The 22,091-nt window shown below is 42.4% G+C and overlaps 1 protein-coding gene across 1 annotated transcript in view; it reads right to left on the reverse strand.

Annotated features, from left to right (window-relative positions):
• The window catches only part of ABCA13 (ATP binding cassette subfamily A member 13), a 369,133-nt gene that overhangs the window by 305,946 nt on the left and 41,096 nt on the right, over positions 1–22,091 (reverse strand). The window contains exons 8-13 of the mRNA XM_075271925.1: positions 19,096–19,202; positions 15,603–15,709; positions 12,138–12,310; positions 10,372–10,448; positions 3,832–3,953; positions 935–1,129 (exon numbers count right to left, since the gene is read on the reverse strand). Coding sequence (XP_075128026.1) covers positions 935–1,129; positions 3,832–3,953; positions 10,372–10,448; positions 12,138–12,310; positions 15,603–15,709; positions 19,096–19,202 — 781 coding nt within the window. The remainder of the gene's footprint in view (positions 1–934; positions 1,130–3,831; positions 3,954–10,371; positions 10,449–12,137; positions 12,311–15,602; positions 15,710–19,095; positions 19,203–22,091) is intronic.

Raw genomic sequence — 22,091 nt, forward strand, 5'->3', positions numbered from 1 at the left:
GGGGGAAATGCTCGTTTCAGGGGTACGTAACATTCGATCAAATTCTGCTTACCAAGTCCATGAGTGAGGGTCGGGCTGGATTCTTCTCCCTGCGCAGTGTCCCCGCATCCTCTTCCGGCCTTGAATTCACTCTGCTAGGCATCGGGCCTGGGCAGAGCCAACTGCGCATGTCCGCTTGTAGTGCGGGCATGCACAGTCAGCTCTGCCCAGGCCCGATGCCTGGCAGAGTGAATTCAGAGCCGGAAAAGGATGCGGGACGCTGCGCAGGGAGAAGACTTCTAAAGGTAAGAGAAGAACCAGCGTTGATTGGCAATGTATAGCATTCTGCCAATCAACGCTGGTTCTGCATTGAATCTTAACTTCGAACAGCTAGTAGTACTCGATTGAGTACGAGTATTTCGAATACCGTAGTATTCGATCGAACACCTACTCGATCCAGTACTACTCGCTCATCTCTACTAAATAGGAGTGGGATGCCGTGACAGGATGTATCCTGTCGCGGTTTGCCGCGTGGAGAGTTCACACGGCAGAAAAGGATTCCGCCGTGTTAACATACCATTATATTTGACAAGACTACTTTTTAGATGCATTGTTTCTAAGGCAAAAAATAAAAGTTTATGGCGCAATTGTACGCCTTTAGTAAATCAGACGCATGGAAAGCCAAAGCATAAAAGTGCATGTCAAAGGAAAGCACAAACAAAATGTGCAAATGATAAATTGCCCACATTATCTCCCATAACCTCTTCCTTATGTACATACATCATACTGTTTATACAGTAATATATGTGTAACATCGCATAAAAAAATAACACATTTATGATATTGCATTTACATAGAAGTGTTTGCACTAACCTGATGTTGGTCATTTTAGCCACTCAAATATTTCTAACTTCACATCAATGATTTTTAGCAAAAAGTGTATTTCCTGTGTTACCTTGTAAATTAAGTTTCGGAAGTTGATGTTCTGGAGAAAATGTACAATAACTTGATAGAAAGTAGCAGGTGGCATGGCGCAGATTTCTTTAACTGCTGTAGAAGCTTCTTCTCTATTTGTGTATTCAAGAAGTATACCTAAAAGGTGATCCTCACAATTGCCAGAAACAACAGATTCAATTATGCTGCCAAAGTCCTATGGAAAGATTTTGTTAGCTTTTTTGTCATAAACAAAAATAAAACAAGTAAATTCTATTGGTCAAAAAATGCAAGGCTTACAACAGGAGCACAGAATTTCTATCAATGCTACAAAGCTGTTGTACACATTAGGGGTAATGTATTTAGTTTTATCAGATACAAAATGTCTAATGCAGTGGTTGTCAACATTACTAATGCCGCGTCCCTATAATACAGTTCCTCATGTGGTGGTCCCCAACTATAAAATTATTTTTGTTGCTACTTCATAACTGTAATTTTGCTACTGTAATGAATCATAATGTAAATATCCAGAAGCTTCAGATGCGATGTGATGATGTCACTCACATTGTGCCTGCAGCAACCTGATCACTCCAGTAGAAGAAACAGCAGGGGAGCGAGGAGAGGTGAGAATTCAGTGATTTTTCTTATGTTAAACTTTGGTGGGGGGGGGGGCATTAGACTGGGGAGAGATAAAGGTGGACATTAAACTGGGGAAGATGAAGGAGGACATTAAGCTGGTGGCAGATGAAGAAGGGACATTAAATTGGCAGGGGTGGACAATTAACTATGGAAGTAGTTGGAGGGGGACATGTGTTCCTCTAGTTACCCCCAGTTTAATGTCCCCCTCCAGCTGCCCCAGTTTAAACTTCATATTGACTTCATACTGTGGGATAATTGGAGGGGAACTTTATAATGTGGGGGCATATAATGTTAGGGTGACTATAGGAGCATTGTACTGTGTGGGGGCACAAAGATAAATGAGTGAGAATGGGCGGAGTCAATGTAAAAGTGGGTGGAGCTAAATGTGCTATGGCATGCATAGCATGTTTCTGTTCTTTGAAGGTTGGGGGGTATGTACATTTTTGGGAGTAGGTGATCTTGCCCAGGACCCCCAGATGCCATGATTGGGAGATTCTTCTGTTTCTGTGGCATTATAACGCCATACTATTATGAGATGTAATAGTATGACACAGAGTGTGAAAGGTTTAAAACTCAGATGACAGAATTGATGTTTTCTGTTCATTTCACCTCTCAAAGAGTAATAACAATTGATCAAAAAGTCATATGTACCCACAAAATATAAGGTCTTGTAAAGCTACATTGAAATAAAATGTAACGGAAAAAAAATAGAAACTGAAATTTGGAGAGGGATAAAATGTTATTGATTTAAAGCTTGTAAAGATATACACTATATTATTTATAAATGCCCTTGTTTGCCGGCTACCATCTGTGGTGACATGGCTTCTGTCCCCGATCTGTCTGGAAGTGTTCTGCTCATTGTATATATACTAGTGCATCTCAATAAATTAGAATATCATCAAAAAGTTATGGACTGTTGCTCAGTGGTCAAAGGTGTTTCCAGATGAAAGTAAATTTTGAATTCCATTTGGAAGGTCCCAGAGTCTGGAGGAAGAGTGAAGAGGCTGCTGCACATAATCCAAGCTGCATGGGGTCTAGTGTGAAGGTTCCACAATCACTGATGGTTTGGGGAGTGATGTCATCTACTGGTGTAGGTCCACTGTGTTTTATCAAGACCAAAGTCAGCCCAGCCATCTACCTTGAAATTCTAGAGTACTTCATGCTTCCCTCTGCTGACAAGATTTTTGGAGATGGAATTTTCATTTTCCAACAGGACTTGGCATCTGTCCACACTGCCAAAAGTACCAAGACCTGGTTTAATGTCACTGTGCTTGATTGGCCAGCAAACTCGTCTGACCTCAACCCTGTAGAGAATCTATGCGGTATTGTCAAGAGGAAGATGAGAGACACCAGACCCAACAATGCACACAAGCTGAAGGCTGCTATCATACAACCTGGGCTTCCAGAACACCTCTGCAGTGCCACAGACTGATCCCTCCAGGCCACATTGCCGCATTGATGCAGTCATTCATGCAAAAGGATCCCACCAAGTATTGATTGCATTTACTGAACAGATATTTTATTATCCAACATTTCTGTGTTAAATCATTTTTTTACTGTTCTTATATAATATTCAAATTTTCTGAGATAATGACTTTTGGATTTTCTTTGGCTGTAAACCATAATCATCAACATTAACATTAATAAACACTTGAAAAAGTTCACTCTATAGCGACTCAATATTATATATAGGTTTTACTTTTTGAATTGAATTACAAAAGAAAAATAACTTTTGATGATGTTCTAATTTATTGAGCTGCACTGGTACATAAAGGTTGGATTTTTGCGAGTTTGGTTCCCTTACTTAAATTATATACCCCTACATCACTGCATGTGACTGAAAGTGTGTACAAATATCAAATTATACAAGAAGCAAAGGCATTTCTGTATCCATTTCATATCAATACCCATCCCTAAAATGTGTTAGTTTGTTAAAGAATTACAATGTACATAAATAGAGCACCAGAGTTTGGCAGCGATATTTATTTGAGTCATAAATTCAAAATCTGCAATTTAAAAAAGTGACATTTTCAGGAGGGTTGCCCTCGGTTTTCCAGACTGCTCATATACATATTTTGAAATAAATTTATATATCGGCAACAGAGGAACATATTTTCATGGGAAAAAGTCATTACATTCAGGTGAACCTAACTTATCAAGCAGTCTTCCTGATTTAATATGCTTTACCCTGGCAACAGGCAGACTCCCTTTAAAACCTAATGAATATTGTAACAATTCCCTATGGTAAAAAGAGTGATTGTGGATCATATCTTTCTGTACCTGTGGCTTGGATACTGCCATTTGTAACAGTGAGTTGGTTGCTTCTTCTGAAATATTTGTTAGTGACTGCAGCTCTGAAGCACTTGCACTTGCATTCCATAAAATGTCTTTGATCCTCAATCCTATTTAAAAAAAATCAAGATTTAGTTTTAAAACATAGGTGTTAAGAATAATTAACATATTTGGAAGACCTTCAACGTGCACTTGCAAAGAGAAAATTCTATGTTCATGTCTATGTTGGAGTGTCCATTGTGGTGTCAGTGTACATCCAAAATCACAGCGGCCGTGATCCAGAAATGCAACTTGGGCAGGTGCTAGGTCCACCCTAATTATGCAGGTCCAGTTCCAACACCATGCAAGGTTTATTCACCTAGTTTGGAGTCTTCACTCTGGACCATTTTCTATCACCATCTTTACCAGGCCAGAAAATTGCTTTCATTCCTCATCCTCCAACTCCACACTTATTTCATGGGTATAAGCTGTGTTTCACGTGACCAGCTAGCTGCCGATCGTGCTTTAATAGGACCTGTCCTGAATTTTAGAGCCTGGACTGTCAGCCTACACAAGTGACCGTATATCTGGGCTGACAGAAATGATAGCCCAGTGACCCATGCCACGGTTTTCTGCAAGAGGTCTAAGGTGAAAAACTTTGCTGTATCCTGCAGCAAGTATGCGCTGGATAGCTCCTTGTCAATGCTAAATGGGCAGTCTTGCCAGCAATCAATATTGTTGCTGAGCTGCAGTTAGGAAAAATAACATATTGTCCCTATATAGCACATGTCCTTAATATGGTGGTTTGACCATTTATTAGCCTGTATAGTGATGTAAAAGAGGTGCTATTCATGGCCAGGAAAAATCTCTGCGCATTTCAGCTATTCTTACTTGGCAGAAAACATCTATCTCAATTAACAGCAACAAAAACTTCTGCTTTTCACCACTTTATCTCCAACTCAGTGGAACTCCACCTTAAATATGCTGGAGTGTCTGGGTAAGCAGAAGAAAGCGGTGAACAATAATTGCATGCAGCAGACCACAAAGAAAATGTGTTACCTTGAGATATGTTAATGGAGGCTCATGAGGGAAGTGTGTTGGCTTCTAAAGCCCTTTGAAGAAGCCACCAAGTTTGTCAGCAGGGATGACTGTAGCATCATCAATTTTATCTCTCTATATCCTACAGTAAACCCCTACACACATGCAATGAGTGGTGGAAGAAGAGGAACAATTTCCACTTCTTAGTCAAGGTCATTGTTCTATCTTGATGGATGAAGATGAGGAGTAGGTCAGGGTCATTATGGTAGAGGAACTGCAACTCCTTGACTGGAAGAGGAGGAAGACTCTCCTTTGGATACAGAGATGATTCTTGATATATCACAGGCACAGCCAGGAGAGGAGGCTGACCCTTATCTGTTTCAAGATGATGATGATGTTAACAATTATGTTAGCCAAGAACACCAACAAAGGCAAGTCCCTGGTAAGCTGTATGCTCCACTGGTTACACAGCAACATGCATATTATATCATCAACAGTGAACAGTACTGGATGGCAGTGCTCTTAGACACTCGCTAAAAGGATAACATGGAAGAATTCTCCCCTGCATCCCAATGGGAAGAAAAATTAGAATATTATCAGGATAGGCTGTATATTCATCTTGCCACAGTATTTAGGGAGAACACTGGTGGCCTCTGCCCAATCCATTCCACCTCACTCAGTCAGCGCTACATCTCCTCTGTCAGTGCCACAAGTATCATGAAGAGTAAAAGCAGCAACAGCCAGAAATGAGACAGAAATTTATCAACTCGCAACACCAAGTGGAGCCACAGCAGGCAACAATGGTACCTAAAGTGCACCTGTAGTCCAGCAAATAACTCTGACTCCATGCAATTCTGGGGCAATAAGTTAGAGCAGTAAAAGGAGCTGGTGCAGTTTGCTATGGGAGTTTTATCTTGTCTGACCTCAAGTGTTATGACCAAGAGGATGTATATTGCTGCCGGTGGCATTGTAACTCCTAAGAAAAACAAAACTATCTACAGGCACAATGAAAAACATTAACTTTTGTCAATTCTCCTCTCTATATTCTACTTATTTATAGATCAATTTCTCTCTCGTAGACAAGATAAGATTGTTACAGTTACAGTATTACAGCATACCTCCCAACCGTCCCGATTTCCGCGGGACAGTCCCGATTTGGGTGACATGTCCCGCGGTCCCGGTTGGAGGGAGGTATGTCCCGATTTCAACTCAGATCTGCGTCCAGAGGACGCAGATCTGAGTTGAACACATATGCGGCTGAAGGAAGGAGCTGACACAGGTCAGCTCCTCGCTTTGCCACTGGCCGCCTCTCTCCCTGACACATGCGGCTGAAGCTGCTCGCGTGCTCGCTTTGCCGCTGCGTCTCTCTCTCGCTGACACATGCGGCTGAAGCGAGGAGCTTACCTGTGTCAGCTCCTCGCTTCACTGCTGCCGCCGGCTCCTGGCTTGTAGACGCGATGTACAAGCCAGGAGCCGGCGGCAGCAGCGAAGCGAGGAGCTGACACAGGTCAGCTCCTCATTTCAGCCGCATGTGTCAGCGAGAGAGAGACGCAGCGGCGAAGCGAGCACGCGAGCAGCTTCAGCCGCATGTGTCAGGGAGAGAGGCGGGCAGAGAGCGGCGAGGGAGCGGAGGAGAAGGTAAGTTTAATGTGGAGGTGGGACGTGAATCTGGGGGCAGATGAAGGAGAGGATGGCATGACACTGGGGGCAGAGATGGAGTGGACATGAAACTGGGGGCAGAGATGGAGGGACATGAATCTGGGGGCAGAGATGGGGGACATGAATCTGGGGACAGAGATGTGGGGACATGAATCTGGGGGCAGAGATGGAGAGGACATGAATCTGAGGGCAGAGATGGAGGGACAGGAATCTGGGGGCAGAGATGTGGGGACATGAATCTGGGGGCAGATATGGAGGGACATGAATCTGGGGGCAGAGATGGAGTGGACATGAAACTGGGGGCAGAGATGTGGGGACATGAATCTGGGGGCAGAGATGGAGGGACATGAATCTGGGGGCAGAGATGGAGTGGACATGAAACTGGGGGCAGAGATGGGGGACATGAATCTGGGGGCAGAGATGGAGAGGACATGAATTTGGGGGCAGAGATGGAGGGACATGAATCTGGGGCAGAGATGTGGGACATGAATCTGGGGGCAGAGATGGAGAGGACATGAAACTGGGGGCAGAGATGGAGGGACATGAATCTGGGGGCAGAGATGGAGAGGACATGAATCTGGGGGCAGAGATGGAGGGACATGAATCTGGGGGCAGAGATGGAGGGACAGGAATCTGGGGGCAGAGTTGTGGGACATGAATCTGGGGGCAGAGATGGGGGACATGAATCTGGGGACAGAGATGTGGGGACATGAATCTGGGGGCAGAGATGGGGGACATGAATCTGGGGGCAGAGATGGAGGGACAGGAATCTGGGGGCAGAGATGTGGGGACATGAATCTGGGGGCAGAGATGTGGGGACATGAATCTGGGGACAGATATGGAGGGACATGAATCTGGGGGCAGAGATGGAGTGGACATGAAACTGGGGGCAGAGATGGAGGGACATGAATCTGGGGGCAGAGATGGGGGACATGAATCTGGGGACAGAGATGTGGGGACATGAATCTGGGGGCAGAGATGGAGAGGACATGAATCTGAGGGCAGAGATGGGGGACATGAATCTGGGGGCAGAGATGGGGGACATGAATCTGGGGGCAGAGATGGAGAGGACATGAATCTGGGGGCAGAGATGGAGGGACATGAATCTGGGGGCAGAGATGGAAGAGGGACATGAAACTGGGGGCAGATGAAGGGTGTATATGAAACTGGGGGAGAGATAGAGGGGGGACATATAATTTATGGGTGACTGTAGGAGGATTATACTGTGTGCGGGCACATGAAAAATCAACACAAAAGTGGGCGGAGCTAAGTTTGCCGCGGCGCGCTACGCGCGCCGCACATTTTGTCCCTCTTTCGGTTCTTCAAAAGTTGGGAGGTATGTTACAGTATTGTTACAGTATACACTTCAGTCTCTGTGGTCTTCTGGTAACAATTTAATTCAGCCTTACCTTAACAATGGCTCTAGAATGATTTTATCTTAGATCACCCCTCATACTGGGGAGAACGTGATTGCTTGTTGGAGATATTTGGTATATGTGGCTCTTTCAAAGCACTTGTTCTGGCTCTTTATTCTTGCCCTTCGGCTAGGGTGTTATCTTCTCGATTGTTCAGATCCTTTCCAAATACATTAATACACATTGGCAGAGTGCTGCAGTTAGACCTGCAATTCCCTGTGCGATTAATGGTTTATTTGCTCTTTTTTCACCTGAACTAGGAAAGCCTTAAAAAGGAGAGAAGTCAAATCTATCCTATATAATTCTCTTCACATCACTGTTCTTAGGACTACAGCAGAATGGAAGGTGAATTTATTCCTTCGATTATCATGTTGTTTTTTTGTGCTGATTCATTTCTGAATTTTCCTTTATAAAGGTCAGAGCCTTGTATTTATAATGCAGAAATTAACAAACAATATGATGCTCCTCTGTAGATACCACAAGAGGGCGCTTTGGCTATATTCTGGCTATACGCAGCTGATAATTGCTGGAAAAGACCATCACAGTTTTTTTGTCCACATTGGTTTTTACAAAGTCTGCAGAGTTTTCCTCTGTGGACTTTCTGCTGCCATTATACCTACAGTGTTGGCCAAAAGTATTGGTACCCCTGCAATTCTGTCAGATAATACTCATTTTCTTCCAGAAAATGATTGCAAGCACAAACTCTTTGGTATTAATATCTTCATTTATTTTGCTTGCAAAGAGAGAATGAAAAAAAAGTCAAATCATTGATCATTTTACACAAAACTCCAAAAATGGTCCGGACAAAAGTATTGGCACCTTCAGCCTAATACTTGGTAGCACAACCTTTAGACAAAATAACTGCGAACAACCGCTTCCGGTAACCATTTAGACCATTCTTCTTTGGCAAACTGCTCCAGGTCCCTGAGATGTGAAGGGGGCCTTCTCCAAACTGCCATTTTGAGATCTCTCCACAGGTGTTCTATGGGATTCAGGTCTGGACTCATTGCTGTCCACTTTAGAAGTCTCCAGTGCTTTCTCTCAAACCATTTTCTAGTGCTTTTTGAAGTGTGTTTTAGGTCATTGTCCTGCTGGAAGACCCATGACCTCTGAGGGAGACCCAGCTTTCTCACACTGGGCCCTACATTATGCTGCAAAATTTGTTGGTAGTCTTCAGACTTCATAATGCCATGCACACAATCAAGCAGTCCAGTGCCAGAGGCAGCAAAGCAATCCCAAAACATCAGGGAACCTCCGCCATGTTTGACTGTAGGGACCGTGTTCTTTTCTTTGAAGGCCTCTTTTTTTCCCCTGTAAACTCTATGTTGATGCCTTTTCCCAAAAAGCTCTACTTTTGTCTCATCTGACCAGAGAACATTCTTCCAAAACATTTTTGGCTTTCTCAGGTAAGTTTTGGCAAACTCCAGCCTGGCTTTTTTATGTCTCTGGGTAAGAAGTGGGGTCTTCCTGGGTATCCTACCATACAGTCCCTTTTCATTCAGATGCCGACAGATAGTATGGGTTGACACTGTTGTACCCTCGGACTGCAGGGCAGCTTGAACTTGTTTGGATATTAGTCGAGGTTCTTTATCCACCATCCGCACAATCTTACGTTGAAATCTCTCGTCAATTTTTCTTTTCCGTCCACATCTAGGGAGGTTAGCCACAGTGCCATGGGCTTTAAACTTCTTGATGACACTGCACATGGTAGACACAGGAACATTCAGGTCTTTGGAGATGGACTTGTAGCCTTGAGATTGCTCCTGCTTCATCACAATTTTGCTTCTCAAGTCCTCAGACAGTTCTTTGGTCTTCTTTCTTTTCTCCATGCTCAATGCGGTACACACAAGGACACCGGACAGAGGTTGAGTCAACTTTAATCCATTTCAGCTGGCTGCAAGTGTGATTTAGTTATTGCCACCACCTGTTAGGTGCCTCAGGTAAGTAACAGGTGCTGTTAATTAGACAAATTAGAGAAGCATCACATGATTTTTCAAACAGTGCCAATACTTTTGTCCACCCCCTTTTTTATGTTTGGTTTGGAATTATATCCAATTTGGCTTTTTGACAATTCTTTTTGTGGTTTTCTATTGAAGACAAATTAAATGAAGATAATAATACCAAAGAATTTGTGTTTGCAATCATTTTCTGGAACAAAATGAGTATTATCTGACAGAATTGCAGGGGTGCCAATACTTTTGGCCAACACTGTATACAGAAACTGACGGCTTTTCTGTAGGTATTAATTGACGTGCTGAAATTTACAACAAAAAAAACGCAACGGTTTTTGAAATTTCAGCATTTCTGCTGTGGATATTTTTCTGCATTGTGTGGGATTAACCAGGTACTGTAAAATGCTGTGATTTTTTGCCAAACCGCAGCGTTTATGCAAAGTACAGCCACGACCTTAAGTAGAGATTTACATATGGTACAATACCTTTAAACTTTGTAATGTTGCTAAATAACATTGAAATTGCATTGTCAGGAAGGAACTGCTCAATAGTGGACATTGACCTGCCGAAAGAAAGTGAATTTGATTAACATTTTGTGACGTGAAATACATATTAATACAATTAATATTGATGCAATCAGATTTCACGTATAAATATACTATCAATGATTTCTTAAAGAGGACCTTTCACCACTTTTGGGCACAGGCAGTTCTATACACTGCCAGAAAGCTGACAGTGCGCTGAATTCAGCGCACTGTCGGCTTTCCCGATCTGTGCCCGGTGTGAAGAGCTTACGGCCCGGTACCGTAGCTCTTCTATGGTCAGAAGGGCGTTTCTGACCATTAGCCAGGAACGTCCTTCTGCCTCGCGGCGCCTATCGCGCTGTGCTGTGGAGCCGGGAGGAACGCCCCCTCCCTCTGCTCACACAGCTCGTCCGTAGACGAGTATTATCAGGAGCGGGAGGGGGAGTTCCTCCCCGCTCCACAGCACAGCGCGATTGGCGCCGCGAGGCAGAAGGACGTTCCTGGCTAATGGTCAGAAATGCCCTTCTGACTGTAAAGCGCTACAGTACCGGGACCGATAGCGCTTTACACCGGGCACGGATCGGGAAAGCCGACAGTGCGCTGAATTCAGCGCACTGTCAGCTTTCTGGCAGTATATAACACTGCCTGTGCCCAGATATGGTGAAAGGTCCTCTTTAACAAACCATGTGTTTTCAACACTGCACGACTAGATAGAACTCTGTTCTGGGGATAATATCACTCCTTAAGGAGAGATCACCTTCACAGACGTATGGAGCCATACAAAAGCCTTTTTCGCTCTGCTAGGGGATTATGGGAAAAATATGCAAATCTGTTTTCCAAGATGTAAATAGGAAAACAGTGCCTCTATTTGCTGCCTTCTAGAACTCTATCAGTATGGACAATACAATCAAATACTGCCGTTGCACTATGTACACATCTGTGTCCGTTATTTAAGTCTGTTGAAGGGCCAGAACAACAGACAAACAGACTGTTAAAACTCTATTGACTATAATGGGATCCGTCGGCTGTTTGTTGTTTTAAGCAGAAACTGCCAAGCAAACAAGTGGATTTTCAACAGATGTAAACCCAGCCTTTTACATTTCAGCCATGAGGTCACTGTGCAGGGACTGTTATTGCAAATATATTACATATTTTATTTAAAAAAAATTCCTGCAATGTTCTCTTTACTAAGGCCACTAAGCCTTACATGACATGGAAACTTGATGTCTCTGTAGAAGTTTTTACAGTAGTCACTCCATTATCATCACAGAAGATACGATTTCTATAGATAATTTGGTTTCCATCCGAAGTAAAGATGGTCACCATCGTGTAAAACATGATGAGAAACCACAGAGCAGAAGGATCAAATAATAATCCAATAATCCCTTGCATCCATTTCTCAATTATGAGGGGCTTTGATGCAGAGGTCGTTGATGATGTCATAGGCACTATACGAAAAAAAACTCTGAGAGGAACCATTTTGTTGTGACGTGTTTAATTTTGCCGATGGTCACACTTTGCCTAAAACTGGCCCTGCATAAAAACCAATCCCTACTTATTTACTTGCTTTCATTTTTTCCATTAATGTAGACACTGATTTGCAATATCCATAACTCACATTTTCTAGTTTTTATCGATGGGACAAATTAATTACAAACAGAGATTATTTTCAAATTTATCTGATACAAAATTATTGAGGATAATCAAAAGCAACTTAAGCAACTTACTGCTTTACTTGATCATGACCTTGCTTCGATATAGGAGGACACTGGCAGTCTGATCCTGAATGCAGGTTTGGAATCTTACTTATATTTAATACAATGTCATAGAGTTCTTTGCTTGTTAATGTGAAATTTGTACAGTTGAAATCTCCAAACATGTTCCAGGAATATTCCATATTCTAGAGCAACACAAAAGAAAAGTATGTTGCACTTATACATTAACTTATAAAAGCAAAATTATATTAAAGGATTATGATCTTCATGCTATGATCTTTAAACATACCTGTGGTTTCAAGTGACTTCTGGAGTAATATCATATACGACATGCGTTTTTCTTAAACTAGACAATCTTAACTTCACCCAGATTTATCAAAGTGTCTAATGTTGAACGATAAGTCTGGTGTATCTTTAAACTTTCTTGACTAACTTTACACCTATTAGTTGAGTTAGATTTCTGATACAATGTCACATCTTATTCCCTAACACTTTCCAATAATCCCCATTCAATCACTGTTAAAGAATGTGAATTTGCCAGACAAGGCACAGAAAGTATCTTAAACGGGTTGTCCCATCACAAGGATCCTATCTATACTGCTTGTTAATGTGGATGTAAGACTTTTCCTAAATACATTGCTTCAGCAAAACTGCTTTGTTTGTCCACTATCTTACTTTATTCAATTCTTGGTGGCCACAGCCCCCTCAGGGGGGAGGGAGGAGGGGCTAAGTGCACAGGAGCCAGCCTGTGTATCTAGCTATTCCTGTGTCTACACCACGTGGCCTAGCTCCCTGCTATCAGATAGGGGAGAGGAGCTGCTTTAATTTCTGAACTGTCTTCTGTTCTCCCAGTTATCAGGCTAGCTAATACAATTGTGTTCATTATGGCAGAGACAGGCAGTCTCTGTATGTAACACAGAATGGAGTTGCTGCTGCCTGTACTTCATAGTCCAATATGGGTGGGTGGAGCTACACGCGGATTTGGGGGCAGAGCTAAACGGCAGGTTGCATGTGAAACCCTGCCCACCAAATGATGCAAGAAACCAGGAAGAAAGAAGATTTTACATCAGTAAAGACTGCTGAGTATGCGAGCTGGGAATACCCCTTTAAACTTAAATGTACACCATTTTGGTCTCTCCTGCTCATTACTCTTTCCAAAAATTAATTTAGACTTCTGTATTCTTCTAAATCTGATCTGTAGTGATATAGCAGGTATTTCACAGACGAGCCTCTGGCAGAACCAGCGTTGACTGGTGGAATGCTGTACACTGGCCAATCAACGCTGGTCAATGCATTCCTATGAGAAAAAGCCAGCTCCCGCATAAACACAAGCTGCCAGCTCTCCCGACTAGCAAGGACGAATCTTTACTGCGAATAGCGATAGTATTCGAACAAGTACAAGTATTTTGAATACCGTAGTATTCGTTCGAATACCTACTCGATCGAATACTACTTGCTGGGGTTGAGCCGATCTTGACTTTTCAGGATCGATTTTGAAATCCGATTTCCGATCATTTTTCATTTGAACCTGATCTCGATCCCAATTCCGATCCCAATGCAAGTCATTGGATTTTTTTACTAATCAGAGATCGGATTTAAAAAAATCCTATTCACTATACAGCATGGAATCTAACAATTGAACGCTTTAATTGTTAGAATCCACGTAGTGTAGTGAATTTTTTTTAATCACTAAGTAGCCAGAGGAATTTTTTTTTAATCCTCTAGCTACATAGTCCCCCCTGGTGTCCACTTACCAACAGAGATGGCTGGTCCAGTACCCAGTGTTCTCGTTCTTCTTCGCCCCGCTGCCCCCTGCCTCCCAGGTTAGGAGAGTGTGGGCGGGTTAGGAGAGTGTGGTCGGGTACTGGGAGGGGAGACGTCACCAGATCAGCCATCTCTGCAGGTAAGTAACTACTAGAGATGTTAGCTAGTCTCCCATTAGAATGAATGGACACAGCTGGCACGAAGGGGGTTAAGGCTGTGTGCCAGCTGCTTCCATTCATTCTTATGGAACCGCAGCGGAGCCTTCACACTGAGTATACATTCCACTCGGAATGAGCGGCGCGTATACTCAGTGTGAAGGCTAACATTGTTAGCTTTTCCCACAAAGCTTGGCCAGTAGCAAAGCATTGTGGGAAATAATCACCGATCTCGATCCCACCTAAAAAGATCGTGTTTGGAATTCCAAACATGTTAAAATTGTTGAAATTTTCTCGATCACCAATCGGAATCCGATCTTTTCCGAACACAATCGCTCAACCCTACTACTAAATGTCTAAATTTAACCTGAATATTGTTGTAATACCTATGAAATGCTTAAAGGGTTAACAAATTACCCAAATGGTTTTTTGAACTATTTGAGGGGTGCAGCTTTGAAAATGGTGTTATTTATGAGGGGCTTCTAATATATGGGTCTATAAAATGCTCTTCAGAACTGTTGTGGCCACAAGTAGACATTGGATGTAACATCTCTACCTGTTCGGGTCTCTGCGCCACCCTCTGCTCGCGTGCTGCGGCGCAGGAGGCATGTGCAGTTTGATAATTTGCTTAGAGTTTTTAGTTGCACTGTGTGAACACGGGTCTAGTTCTGTAATTGAATTTGCACCACACCCGTCTTCTGCCCTTGTTGTCTCTGTCCATTAAGTGGTTATTTTTGCCTTGCCCTGTGATTGACAGCCTGCCTTCCTGTCAACTCCAGGGCGGGTTCTTCCTCCCTATTTAGTCTTGGCTCACATTCACACCAGTGCTTGCTATTGCCTTGTGCGTACTTGCTTTTTTCTGTTGCTGTTATTACTTGCATTCTAATCCTTGACCTCTGGCTTTCCTCACTGACTTTTCTTTTGGACTCTGATTTGGCACTGCATTGCTCAACTGTTACTGAACCCTGACTAGCTGACCTCACTTTGTTGTTGTTCGTCTTGTCTGCGTTTTGTGTATCACATATACCTCGTATAGGAAGGGATCATGTTCGAGTTGCCGCCTATTACATAGGATAGGGCCTGGCAATAGGAAGGGACAGTGGGGGGCTTCATCTTAGGGCTCACTGTCTCTTGTGCCCTGCCCCAGGGTTTCTAGCAGCTACTGGGGAATTGCTGTCCTAGCAATTCCATAACATTGGGGTAAATATTTTTTTGGCACTCTGTGACTCATCTTTCACTCTTTCACTGTCAGAAAAAGGGGAATTAAATGTGTCGTGATGTGACTAAAATGTGGCAAAATAGTATAAAAAATTCTGCTTCGAAATAGGTGGTATAAATATGGACTAGACTATCTAAAGACATGACAGATTTATCATCAAGCATCCAAATTTTTAGACTAAGTTTGCACTCTCTGATTTTTAGTAAATCTAAGCCACCAGAGTACAATAGATCATGCCACGTATTTTATTTATTTATTATTTTATGTATTATGTATTGGTCCTGAGGGTTTTTGTAAAATATTTTAACAGAACTAAAAAATGTTAACAGGTTCACATACCTTGAACTGATTCCTGAAAAGATTGAGGCTCTCTAAAAGAGTTGTAGGTGAACTTGTTTTACACTTGGATAGAATGCAGACTTGTTCAATGATCAAATGTGGGTTTTCTGTAAAACAAATGAATCAATTAAATAGGGTTTCTTTTTTTTCATTAGGAGAAGGACCGGAACGAAGGACCGCACTTACTCCAATTGGTTTAGAAAACACATGTAGCTTTTGAAACAAATTTCTAAACCAATTGGCGTAAGCACAATGCCTCTTCATTCCGGTCCTTCTCCTGTTGTTAACATCCCTTGCGGATGCAGAGGGCCATAGCTGCTGTCCACAACTCCACTCCACCACTACCCAAGTTATCCAGTGCTCTGGAAGATCTTGTGAGCGGGTAATGGCCACATTGCTCGGTACCTTACATTTGCTGTGCATCTTTTTTTTCATTGTCACATTCTAAGAGCCATAACTTTTTATTTTTCATCGGAGGGTGAGGACTTCTGTTTGGTGAGGTTTTCTGTCTGATGACTTGTATGTTGTGATGGCTATGCTGTGTTTTTCACAGAAAATTTTCCTCTGTGAACTTTCTGCTTCTATTATACCTACCGTATTTTTCGGACTATAAGACACACTGGACTATAAAACACACCTAGGTTTTAGAGGAGGAAAATAGGGAAAAAAAATTTGAAGCACAAAATGGTAAAATATTTAATATATGGGAGTTGTAGTTTTGCAACAGCTGCAAGGCCACATTGACAGGTGACCCTGCAGCTGTACGGGGATGCATAGAGAATTTTTTTTGTGGGGCCAGGTGTACTTTTTAGTTATACCATTTTAGGGAATGTCTATTACTTAGATCACCTTTTATTTAAATCAGAGGCAAAACGGTGAACAAAAAAACATGGCGGTTTGAAAAATATCAGTATACCGGGCATTTTCGGACACAGGGATTCCTAATGTATATATGTTTCACAGTAATTTTCTACTTGTATATGTATTCTAGGGAAAGGTGATTTAGAAGTTTTATTTATTTTATTTTTTTAAAGCTTTTTTTTCCACTATTTTATTGCCCCTTCCCAGTAGGTTGTTTGAACCTGCAATCATTTGATTGCAAGTCCCATAGACGGCAATAGAAGTGTATTGCCGTCTATGGGAGATTCTCTACATTACTATTACGGCTGGTCATAGAACAACCGCAATAGTAATATAGCTATGACAGGCCTGGGAGCCTTCAGTTGGCTCCTGGCTGTCACCAGAACAGGTCGGCTCCTGCAACCTCGCTGCGCATGAGCCGGCCTGCAACTTTAAAGGTATGGGGGTGTATTCTACACTTTGGAGGGAAGGAGAGGTTAAGTTTTAATGCCCGCAATTAGAATGCATTCTAAATGCGGGCATTAGCTTTGGGCCTCCGCGTATAGCGGAGACCCGGTTGCTATGGTGACGGCGGCTGCCATTATTCTTACAGACCCGGCAATCGGGCAATAGAACGGCAGATTCCGGGAAGGGTTTTAGACGCCGGCACAGGTGCTGGGGCCTGCAGCATTGCCACGTTCCTGTCACTGCAGGAAGCCAGCAGCGGCAGGAATATAATATCTCCACATTCAGACTATAAGAAGCACCCTCATTTTCCCCCCAGATTTGGGGGGAAAAAAGTGCGTCTTATAGTCTGAAAAATATGGTATATGAAAAATTCCAACATTTCCATAGGTATAATTGACATACAGTGATTTACAAAACATTTTTGCTGTGGATATTTTTCCGCAATGTGTGGATGCGATGTACCAGAATTACATCCATTTTGTGAATACTATAAGACGCCATGGTTTTTGCCGCAGCATTTCAGGTCCATTTCCGCCACTGCCATATAGCAGCATTTATGCTACATGGGGCCATGGCATATAGAACTACAAGAGCAAGAGAAGCCAGAAGAGGCGGAGTTGCTGCAGAAGAAGGAGGCGGCGCAGGAAAGAGCTCTGGGCAGCAATGGGGATGCGCTCATCGGTGTTTCAGCGTTGGGGCCCGCCCTCATTGCTGCGGAGAGCTCATTTGCATACCGGTTAAAACCGGTATTTCTATGGAACGGCGCGGCGGAGACCACGTCTAAAGTTAGGAGACGAATAGCCTTTCTTAAGGCTATTCTGAAGTGTTCATTAGAAAAAAAGGTAGTTTAATGGTAGAAACCCTTTAAGGATAAGGCCCCATATTGTGGAAAGCTATTTTTTGTGTGTTAGCTTGCTACCTGCCACTATTGTGTCATTGGGCAGAAAGGGGTTAATGAAGTTTTTTATGGAGATAGTTTTATTTTTTTAAGGGGCAACAAGGCAGTGTTGTAATAGTAACATCAGGTGTAAGTAAGGTAATAAGCTAAATACTGCTCTTTTTTTTAACACATTCTGGCCATGTATACCACCACCCTTTTCATGGCATGCTTATAAATAAAATATGACAATCTTAATATGGGGACATAATCCTTAATGCTTTATTTCTGCTTGTATCAGCTCAGCCATTTGTCTTCCACATTCGGTATATCAGCAGAAAGATTGCTGTCAACCACAATTAGTTGCTGCATGTCACAGTCTTGTCATCCTGTGATCTATAATCCTTGCTCGGTGCAAAAGGTTGCAAGTCATTAAATATCACACAAATGAGGACTTGAAAGCTAAAGGATGAGTTGACATTGTGAGCAGAAAACACATATTGCAGTTCTACAGCTTCATATCCTGCTATACGAAGATCTGCAGTCTACAAGCTTGTGGAATGACATGGACTCTAGTGAACATGAGCTACAATTATGCAGATAATTCTTTGTTCTGAATTTTTTTCTGTAGATTGAGAAATTAGTTTTTTGTACAGTTAATGTGTAAAATTAGTATGGAGGTCCAAGGATAGAGATGTCCAAATTCTGCACAGAAAATTAGCAACTAATTAGGCGGCGTTCACACTGCCGCTGCTTTCCACTACAGGGTGTCCGCTATAAACCGGACAGCAGATGGCTTGCGAGCAGTCGGCTTTAAAACCCATTAATTTCAATGGGTTTTCAAAGGTGACTGCCCATGCGAGTTTTCAGCCTATCCGCCTGGTGTCCTTTTTTTTTCTGCAGACACAAAATCCTACATGGAGGACTTTGTGTCCGCGGAAAAAAAAACGGACACCAGGCGGAGAGGATGAAAACGCGCATGGGCGGTCACTTTGAAAACCCATTGAAATTAATGGGTTTTAAAGCCGACCGCTCGCAAGCCGTCTGCTGTCCAGTTACCCTGGAGTTTACAGCGGACACCTTGGGGCGGACAACAGCGACAGTGTGAACGCCACTTAATTGGTTGTGTGCGCACATTCCCATAGGATGAATACATTTATTGGTACACCGGAACTTTCTTATTGTCTTTTCTGTATCGTTTTTCGAATGAAATAAGATAAGCAATCAGCAAATGTGCAGACGTGTGTTATTATCATTTCAGTATTTGCTATTATTATAACGGAAACAATCGATTCCAAGCAGACAAACCTGATAAGACAGAGAGGCCATCTTTAAGAATTCTCTGTAGCTTCTGAAGCAATGCAAAATCTTCCGGGTCCATTCTTTCAATGAATAACTGGCAATAATTTGACAATCTGAAATGAAAATAGCAAAGCTGTGCTTACATTGTCAGTGCGTTTCACTTATATCTTGGAGTAGACATTTTCACAATAAGGGGGTTTGGTTTCTGGAACAACCCAGCATATATTTCCTCTACAGCAGCAGTTGCAGTGGAATTATAATATTATATGAGCAATATGTGGGAAGACCCCAGTGAGAGTAGGCTGGACAAATGACAAGAGGCAGCTAAGGTTTATAAACATTTTCATTAGAAAATGGGATTGAAAACACCATGGCCAGCATTTACTAATCCGGATTCTCCTAGAAAGTGCCCCTCAATGTGGCACATTTATAGCACACTGTGTTGCATCCAGGCTCTGAGTTCCACTTTGTCACTTTTATACACAGTGGATATAGAGGGATGGGAATCTAGATTAGATCCCCTCCCCCCCAGTCCACCAGATTTACTATGACTCACCAGTTTTCTATGACTCAAGCCAGATATACCACAAATCTTTTCCAGTCCCTAACTGGTGTAGATCTGCAACCAGGTACTAGAATTACTAAAAGGCCAGAGCCTCTCAGGAGTTCTAGCAAGTTGTGCACTTGGTAGGGAATGAATTAAGACTCGCATAAGGATCACCAGTCTTAATAAATCCCCCTCAATGTTTTTTGAACTATAGTGTTCAGTACAGTGACTTTCTTACAATTCAGTCAAGGCCTTTGACACAATAGAATGGCAAAATTTATGGAAAATCACGGAATGTATGGGCTTTGGTATCAGTTTAGGAGATGGTGAGTAGGTGAATTATGGGTAGTATCAGAGGCCTCAATTTATCTATATCTATGTATGTATGTATGTATCTATCTATCTATCTATCTATCTATGAGAGAAGGTGACTTTGCATGCAAATGGTACACAATCATTGACAAGACAAAAAATGCACCAAAGACTTGTTGGAATCGAATGGAACTGTGTATAAATGTAATGATAATCTATGAAAGTGATTGGAATATTGCCACAAAAAGATATAATTTTTTTAAGGGGGGGGGGGGGAATTGTACAACTGAATGGAGCTTCTACTACCTTGTCTCCAACCTAGATACAAGATAAGATGCAGTTGACCTTAGAGCCACATAGTTTCTATATGGTATCCTGGAGCACATTTTCCTATACATGTTACAACTGGCCTATAAGTCCCGCATATTTGGTAACTGCTAATGTTGGCATCCCAGCTCGTCCTTTAGTTGCGGCAGAGCGTCACTCCACAGCACAGGCAGGATACAAGTTCCGATACGTACTAAGTCACTGAATGGGTGGTACCATGCATAGGAACCCTAAGTCACAATATAAAGTATTGGTCTATTATACAAAACAATGTTTCAGTTTACATACAACACACCAAACCTCACACTCCCCCTGGCCAATAATGCTAATAAGAGGAGATGAAACTGTAGTGACTCCCTGTTACCAGAGGTAGTGACCTCGAGAAACCGTATGATACAAATGGCTATATATTCATGTTTTGATAACATGAATCTCCCTTGTTCACAGCAAATATCAAATCTAGAACACCCAAATATCAGAGTAGTGAGCTAACCAGAAGTACTAATGTTGCATTATTAGTATTCCCAAACGTATCTCTGCACAGATGGAAAGGTGCAGATGGAAAGGAGGACAAGCTGCGTACGCCTGAAAATGATGCGCTTGTTGACCTATTCCACAATAACACACGTCTGCAGGGTGGACAGAGGTGGCTAATACAACATTATGGTCAGACAAGTGGGTGCTATAAAAAAAAAAAAAAAAAAGCTTAAAGGGAGATGGCCCCCTTACCCCTCTCCCACCCCCCGCCACCCCCCACCCCCCCCCGACACAAGGTCCAATCATTGTTAAAACAGACTCCTATCCGCGGGACCTGCAGGGGTGTACTATTATTGTATTGTACTGTTATTTCTTTCACCCATGGTTGAATTTCATGTACTATTTGCACAGCATCTTCCACTGACTGACTTGGAACATTACGGGCAGGTTTTAAGATTGTGGGAAGATGCATGTGCAAATATGTTTCTTCTTATGTTTTCTTTCATTGGTCCCATGCTTATGTAAATAGTATAGCCCACATAGCGCTAGGCTTCTCTGCAGCATTTATGTATGTTTTGTGTTTCTGGTGGCCTCATTATTATACTCCATAGACTGTCCACCTATTGTAAGGTCTATTAGGCTTTTATTAGATTAAGCATGCATTATTATTATTATTATTATTATTATTATTATTATTATTATTATATAGCAAAAACTCAATGCTAATGCCCGCGATTGGTGCCTGCACCTATTGCGGGCATTAACCCCTCTGGCATCTTGGTCAAAGCTGACTGAGGCTCCGTTTTGCCAGTGGTGCGTGGGCGCCACCATTTTTATGCGGATTGTCAGCACCTGGAGAAAGGTTTGGATCCGGCTTTCCATGGCTATGACAGCTGGGAGCCTTGTGAAGGCTCCCAGGTCTGTCATTCAATACGTTCTATTGCAGGCTACTCTATGTAGTCTGCAATAGAACTGCCATATTTTTTTGCAATGCATTGCAACCCATAAGCATTGTAATGCATTGCATTAGTGATAAGACCCCCTGGGGTTGAAGATCCCTAGGGGGTCTAATAAATGCAAAAAAAATTCAAATCACCCCCCATCCCCTAGAACACATATAAAAGTACTTAAATATTGTGAAACACATACACATTTAGGTATCCCTGTGTATGGAAACGCCAGAATCTATAAATCTATAAAAATATTGTTCCCGTACAGTAATGCCATAGCGGGGAAAAAAGTCAAAAGTGCCAAACCCCCGGTTTTTCACTGTTTTGACTCTGATTAAAATTTGAATAAAAAGTGACCAAAGCAATAGCAAATCCCCAAAATGGTATAA

Source organism: Leptodactylus fuscus, chromosome 4, assembly GCF_031893055.1.
Source record: "Leptodactylus fuscus isolate aLepFus1 chromosome 4, aLepFus1.hap2, whole genome shotgun sequence".
Classification (NCBI taxonomy): domain Eukaryota; kingdom Metazoa; phylum Chordata; class Amphibia; order Anura; family Leptodactylidae; genus Leptodactylus; species Leptodactylus fuscus.